The sequence below is a fragment of the Geospiza fortis genome, unplaced genomic scaffold (assembly GCF_000277835.1).
Source record: "Geospiza fortis unplaced genomic scaffold, GeoFor_1.0 scaffold192, whole genome shotgun sequence".
In the NCBI taxonomy this organism is placed as follows: Eukaryota; Metazoa; Chordata; class Aves; order Passeriformes; family Thraupidae; genus Geospiza; species Geospiza fortis.
This window is the reverse complement of record NW_005054315.1, coordinates 5510589-5518322: the sequence shown is the minus strand read 5'-3', so window position 1 is coordinate 5518322 and position 7734 is coordinate 5510589. Positions and strand designations below refer to the sequence as shown.

General features: G+C 39.1%; 1 protein-coding gene across 1 annotated transcript in view; it reads left to right on the top strand.

Moving 5' to 3' along the window:
* Positions 1-1175: 1175 nt before the first annotated feature.
* The window catches only part of LOC102033201 (pinopsin-like), a 75001-nt gene continuing 68442 nt past the window's right edge, over positions 1176-7734 (top strand). The window contains exon 1 of the mRNA XM_031056226.1: positions 1176-1682. Coding sequence (XP_030912086.1) covers positions 1331-1682 — 352 coding nt within the window. The 5' untranslated portion in view covers positions 1176-1330. The remainder of the gene's footprint in view (positions 1683-7734) is intronic.

The following is a 7734-nucleotide window of genomic DNA, read 5'->3' as shown; positions in this document are numbered from 1 at the left end:
TTTCTACAAGACAATTTCCAGGAAACAACAGTTATGAGTAATATAGGAGATGCTCCATTTTAACATGTGTGCAATCATTCTAGGAGTACATGACACATGAAAGAGAAGCTTTCATTTTTTTCTAGTCCAGCAAGCTATGGGTATCATGCATTTTGCACTGAGGAGTGGAAATTCACATGCACATACACACACATCTCCATTTTTATGGAAAATTCTGTGCAGAATTTACTTGCAACCACAGAGAAGGTAGGCTATGTAGTTATAAGTCCACATTAAACACCATTGTTTCACAAAGCACACAAGCAATGTATTCACTGCATGTGGATAAAATTTACACCTGTGATAGGAGAGATGTGAGGCTTTGGGTGTCTGGCTGCTTTGTAAATAATAAATGAAGACATCTGTTCACTGGTAAATGTGGGAGGAGAGATTGTTATCACAGATCTGCAAACTTTTGTGTGCACAGGAGAGCTTGAGGGACGGCATTTGATATTTTTCTTTCTGGGTAAAGAAATGCCTTCTCCTAAATTTGTCATAATTTTAATTAAGGTCAACCCAAGAATGAAACTTCCCTTGGTGTAGATTGACTTAATGTGGAGGAAGACAGAGTTCTTCCTCTGGGAAGCTGATGCAAAAAATGTGTTTTGCCATGCATTTGCTCACATGAGGAACTTTGCTAGGAAGGTGCAAATGACCCTCTCCATGCTGAACTGTGAGCTAGGGAAAAATTGCCTAAAACATCCAAGGAAATGTAAACAAACTGATGTTTCTGTTAAAAATCAGAGTAAAAACTGAAAAGAATGAGAGATATTTATGTTACAGTTCAAAACAGGAGGAGCTGTTAATAAATGATGTACTTATTTTTTGGTTTTTGTGTGGAAAGAGTTGTTTGGTTTTAACCATTTGTTTTTTCTGTATTTTCAGAAAGACATCCATTGTCAGAGGAAAGGAGGGTAGCTGTCGTTGATAAGGCTGTCCTTTGCTCTGAAGGACACCATGCTGAAGCATCTTTTTAAGATACCTTCCATTTTGAACATCAAAAAAGATCACCTACTATTATCCTAGGTTTAAGCAAGAAAGATGAATTTGAGGTGATTTTTCACTTGGTTCTGTTGCCCTGGAGTTACTGCAGAGCAGACCCCTGGAAAGACACAGTGTAGGAAGATAGTCCTGTGCTGCAATACAGTGTTTCACACCTGCATAACCATCTAAGAGATATCTCATCTGACCAAAGATGACAAGGCTCCTGAGAGAATTTAATCTGTGATGGATTGACTTCTGGGGAACTGCTTCAGCAAAGGGCACCCAGCATCTCTGCCCTCACTGAACCATGACAAAGTCCGAAATGAACCACACTTGGATGTATAACCTGAGCTTTGGTGCACCTGCACATCCTGTTGAGCCAAGGGCTGGACTCTCGCGGAGTGGGCACACAGTAGTGGCTGTTTTTCTTGGATTAATCTTGTTTTTTGGTTTCTTGAATAACTTGATTGTCCTCATCCTCTTCTGCAAGTTTAAAACCCTGCGTAACCCAGTCAACATGCTTCTCCTGAACATCAGCGTCAGTGACATGTTAGTGTGCATCTCGGGCACTACCCTCAGTTTTGCATCCAACATCCGTGGCAAATGGATTGGAGGGGACCATGCTTGTAGGTGGTATGGCTTTGTCAATTCCTGCTTTGGTAAGAGTTCAGTGATGATTCTTTACTATTCTTTTTAGCACTGATGCACTAAGCAACATGATTAGGGAGCTAAATGCTCTTCTGTGGTGAACAGAAGGATAGTCTTGTTGCCTTGTTATGGTCAAGCACAAGTGACCTGCATAGTTTAAAAATTAAAAAAAAAGACTTTATGAAAGAGTAGCATAGATCTAATAAATATTTCCTAACATATCTCATTCTTCAAAATTACTTATTTCCTAAGAGCTAAAAATGGAATCTAAAAAAAGGCGAGTCACTGGAGAGAGTTTGGTTAAGTGTATGAACATATATAATACTTCCCTTTTTTCCAGGAAAATCTGTGCCATTGCTAAACTGCAGTCCCTCAGTGCAGTTTCTGTCATGAACAAAGTCTCCTGAAAGTACTATATTTACCATTTCTAATTATCTCTCAATCTATAATATGAATTACTCCTGTCCCAGATAGTGAGTTCTTATCATCAGATGATTTCTGTTCTGCAAAGCAAAATATTTAGCTTGCCGCTTCAGTAGAAAATTAAGTTGCAGGAATAGATTTGCCAGAAGTGATGGGAAAAGTATTCAGTGTTGCTCTCCTGTCCAGACAAAATGTTTTTGCAACCATCTTTTGCACTGCTAGATGTAAGTGTTGTAACTGGATTTTTTAATTAAAAGATGATAAAGGACAATGAACAGTCAGAGGGCAACCTTCATCCCTCCAAGGATGAGGCCTGTTGCTTGAAGATGCCTGTTGCATCACCAAGCAGTGACCCTTTCTTCATGTATTTCTACATTCTTAAAAAGATCCACTAAAGCATGAACTGGCCTGTGGGTGCATGTCTAGGTGTGATTCGTACCTAACCCAGACCAGGGGATTTGGCACAGCTCCCTCTTGGTTTGCATCCTTGATTTGGTGCCTCCAGGCCAGAAGGACAGGACAAACACATTCCTGGCTCTTCTCCAGCCCTGGATTGCAGCACACCTTGTGTAGGCCCTTTGACCCAAGAAGTGCTCCCACAGCTCTTGATGTAAAATCAGGTGCTGAATTCAAACACATGCTCTCAACCTGAATTATAAACTCTTTGCTACTTCCAATGGTGTGTCTCTGGTACCTGTCCTTTCCTCATATGTGCGCTCCACTCATGGCCATTAACTCATCCTGACAGCTTCCTCTGAGAAACTGCTGCTTGGCCCAAAGTGAAGTCTCAGGAGTTAGGAATGCTTGTAATATAAGGGCACTTCGGCCATCCAAAAATAGACTTTATGGTAAATAGTACCTTGGCTTGTTTCGGTAGGTTTTCTGTTTGGTCTGTGCTGAGCAGAATGACATGTCTTCTTCCAGGTTTCATTTCCATTTTTATGTGTTTTATATATTCCAGTATTTCTGTAAGTAGTTTTCTCAGGCAGAAAGAAGCCAGGACTGGTTTTTTTCTCCATACTTTGAGCTTTCTTCTTATTATTTACCAGTGGAAGGGAGGAATAACATTTGAAGAGAGGGAGAAAAAGAAGTAGGTGTTCAAGGGCTTAGAAAAAAAGGTATGTTAAAGGTGCCCTTTTGAGCGTGCTGGCTTCTGTCTGAATACATGTGAGTTACCATCCCACTGACCGTGGAATTAAACCTGCAAATGGGTAAGTTTCTGCCAGGGTATTCTGTTTGTGGAACAATTCTTGAAAGTCACATCTACATGAATTGGATGCATGGCAGGAGTGCAGATTTCTGTGCTATTGTGTTATCTGTTTTCATGTGATAGTTTCTGCTGTGATTCTTAAAATTGATTAGATCATCAAGGAACACACAATCAAACCAGCAAAACCCAGAATGCCAAAGGTGACCTCAGCTCCTCTGAGTGGTGTTGGTGCTGTCAGTGGGGTATCCTGGGAAGCTGAGGCAGCCTAAATGCAGGTAGTTATTAAACTGTGCATAGTTCATGTGAAAGTCTTGCAGCACTCACATGTGTTCTTTCATTAATGTGTGTAAAGGGCATAATGAAGAAGTTTGCTTGCAGATTTATAAATAAAAAATATTGATTGGGATATAGCATGAGTAAAAGCAAATAAGAGTAGAAGATTGACTAATATTTATGTGTCTTTGCAAACAAATTTTATCTGCTGATAAATAAAATTATTCATTCTTTAGCTATTCCTAAAAAAATCTCATACATTTATTAGCTAAAAAATTATCTTTCCATCCTCGATACCTCAGGTCCTATTTTGGCCCATCCAAGATAAGAGAAAGGGCACTAAGATCCAGAAAAGAGATGTGTAATAGGAAAGGTAATTAAGATGAACTGAAGTTCAGCATCAAGGTTGGTAAGAGTAAATGCGTCAATATTCTTATATGTTTGGGGTTATTTTTATAATGGGGTAGATGATCCTTCTAGGATAAATAACAGTATAGGAACACACTGTTAATCATGTTAGGTGTTTAGGGATATGGTTTTGGGGTAATGATGGTGGTGCTGGGTTGCTGGTTGGACTAGATAATCTTGAAGGTCTCTTACAACCTTGATGATTCTGTGATGCTCTAAGTTCAGTGGCCCCACTAGAATTGCACTTTCTTGTACTAAATGAGGATAATGAAGATACACACAGGTTTTTTTTTCCTAACTGCAGTATTTTTCTAAATCATGAAGAAACTTTAAGCGGGCCGCTAATCTTCACAACTTGGTGATTATTTAATGATTTGTAAAACACACTTAAGACAAATTCAAACTGTTAAAATATTTATAAAAACACTTCATACTTGCAAATCTTCTAGCAGGACTGTACTTTTAAGGTCATTTCCCCCCCCTCTCACTTGTTTTATGATACAGTGGAAGCCTCCTTTGTGTTTTAAACCAAATGGAGAGTGAAGGTGTTATCCTTCAGGTCTGTGGCTTGGATGAAACCAGAGGGACTGTAAGTAGAAAGCTGAGATTTGTTTCAAATGAAAATGCAAGGTGAGAGATCACTTTTATAAAAAATCACATGCCTGGGATGTGATCTGGAGAGCACCTCTGATTCCCCTCCCAGCAGTATTGACAGTGCCATGTACGTTGATGTCGCTTGGTTGGAAATCGAGTAAGCTGTTTACCAGGCAATCCATTGCCTACCCCAGGCACTGAAAAACCATGACCCAAGAATGACCACCAGGGGAGAAAAATTATGGACAAAGTGTAGTTTTTTGGTTTAATTACTTGCTGCTATCCCTATATCTGCTTTGTGATTTCAAATCATATGTGGAAAGCACAAGGTTTGGAATCTAATGGGAAGTGCAGATGCTGATCAATAAGCATGTAATGGGGCTTTTAAGGAGAAAATTAAATACTGTGAGATCTGCTTTGGAAGTATAAGCTGTTGGGTCTTGATTTGGGGAAGCACCAGGAATGGAGCTAGAGGAGAAACAGCATGGTCTGTTCCCAGAGTAAATGATTTTACCCTGGTGCTTGTCCTTGATTGCAGCTCTGTTAAGTAGGTCACTGCAGTGGAAATTGCACATGTCACTGAGTTGGGGAAATGGATGGATTTTTAAAATTTGCTGCCATTACACACCACTTCATCATGGTTCAACAGGCTCATGGTTATACATTTAAGCAAACATGGAAAGTGACACAGGGACAGGATCTATTTTCACAGCTGAACTCTCAGTAAACTTTGCAGGCAAGGTGAAAAAAAGATGGTTAAATATATCATGAAATGACTAAGACTTAGATTTTAGTTTAGGAAAAATGTATTATTTTTAAGGCACTCCCATAGAGACTGCATACACAGGAAGTGATATGCCATCCTAAGATTAGGGGTTTTTTTGCAGTTTTGACCATCTCACATGTAATCTCTGCACAGTGCCTTATTAAACATTTCGAATCTCTGGACAGATGCAAACTTTCAGAAAAAAATTGTCTTTTCTCAAGATACTTGCACTAATGTAAACTTCCCAAACATGTAGGACAGGCAGAATTTGAGCTCAGATGACTTCTGGAGTTCATTTTTAGAACCACTACTCTATGCCATGTCATATCAGGATTAAATATTAAGCAGATTGATACATATGAGAACGACAAAGCTGTCTCTGGCTACAGAAATCCAACACGAGATTGTAATGCTGGAACAGTTCCAAGGCACTAGGAATTCCTCACTAGCAGGGAAATATTTGTGCCTGTTGAACTCTTAGCTCTTGTTCTCAGCTGGTTGTTTTTCTCTTTCTTAACCTTCATGGTGGTTAAAATACGTGGCAGCTTGGCTAAGAAGTTGTTTCCAATATTTCATTGTAAAAAATGAATTCTGATGAGTGTTGTGTAAAAGAACATCACTATTCTAGAGGAGCCAGAGATGACTATGTCATACAAAAGCTGTGTGACTTGATGTCTGTGTCTTCCCACACAGCATCCTGTCAGTCCTTGGTGCAGCAGAGAGCTGCAGTCCTATTTGAACTTAAGTAAGGCATGTAGATGTTTCCTAATGTCCATTGATAACTCAGGGTCATACCTAAATGAGGACTTTAATCTTTTTAGAAACCATGTACTCAACTCAGTGGGTAGATAATCTTTTCAGTCATATTAAAGCAGTTATCAATTTATTCCCTTGTAAACTGCCAGAAAGCACAATGAATGAGAAATGGAGCTGCTCATGATTTTTCTTTAAAGTTCAGCTGCCTTGTGACCTTAAACAATAATTTTCTTCTCAGTATTTTAACTTGATTTTATATGCTGTGTCTTTGACTCACTGCCTTAAACTAAGGTACTTACATTTAGAGCATAAACTTCCGACATACTGGAAACTCTCTGTTTATGGGAGGCAGCTGAGATCTCAGATGCAATAAACAACTCTTCTGTGAAAAGATACGGTTTTTTCCACATAAAAGACACCATCTCACTTGGCTTGATCCTGCAAGAGCTCATCTGATGTTTTCTGAGCTTTGACGCAGCAAGTACTCATCTCCCAGTGCAAAACCACTCTTAGCAGCTCCTCACTTGCCCACTCATCATTGATTGCTCCTTTCCCAGTGGGCTTGGGATGGCATTAAAGGTGATACTTCTATATATGAAGCTGGTAGCAAATATAACTAATCAGTATTACTTAGGAAAACAGTTCTGCAACAGACCCTGAAAACATTCTCTGTTTGAAGTGCACAGACTCTGTTATGCCTGCAGTCATTGTGACCCATGCAAGCTTTCCTCAGTAGTTGGTTCAGTATCAGAAATAATCCGCTGGTTCAAACAGAGAGGGGGAAAAACCAGTGCCTGACTCATGGGAATAAGTCAAAAGTGTTTACAGTCTCTTTATCTAAAAAAAAAAGACAAATGCTGTCATGACCTAGAGGGATTTAGTTATTTTAATACAGTGTAACAATTGACAGTTTATCCTGAATTTTTCTATGTAATTTCCAGCACCTGATATGTATTGGATTTTTATTGTAAACAAAAATACAAAAGTAGTTATTAAGAAGATATGTAATCTGAATTCCTCTTTTGGCATCTCCTCCTTAGAGAAACCAAAGTTAGCCTGCTATACTTTTTTATTTAAATAACTAATCAATGAGGAAAGTGTATATTATTAAATACACTTCTCAGGGCTGTACTTACTTGGAAAAAATGAAATGTTCAACCCCTTAGAGACAGATGGGAATCATCTGACTAAAACCAGACATTTTCCAATCCCCAAGGCTTTTTTATAATCAATAGAAAACCAGATCTGTACTGCCAGCATGCACACTGTTCAACACATCTGAGATGTTCTCTTCAGGGAGACATGACATGTGTCCTCCATGCACCCATTATCTCCATGGACTATGAAAGGAACCCAAGCTCAGGGGTGGATACCTGCTCAGTACCTCTCTGAAGTCATGAGATGACCCTCAGAAATGGGGTGTTTATTACTTCTTTTTTCTTTCTCTAATTTTCTTACTTTTGCTTATGGTTCCCTCCCCACTTCAGTATCCTCTTCCGGGATGTTTCCAGGAATTTCTATTTCCTATATGCATTAAACACTATACAATGTTGAAATTGCCTAGAATAGTTGTGCTAGAGTGAGCATTTTTAAGATGTCTGCTGTGTTTCCATGAAGAGTTGTCCTAGTCCTC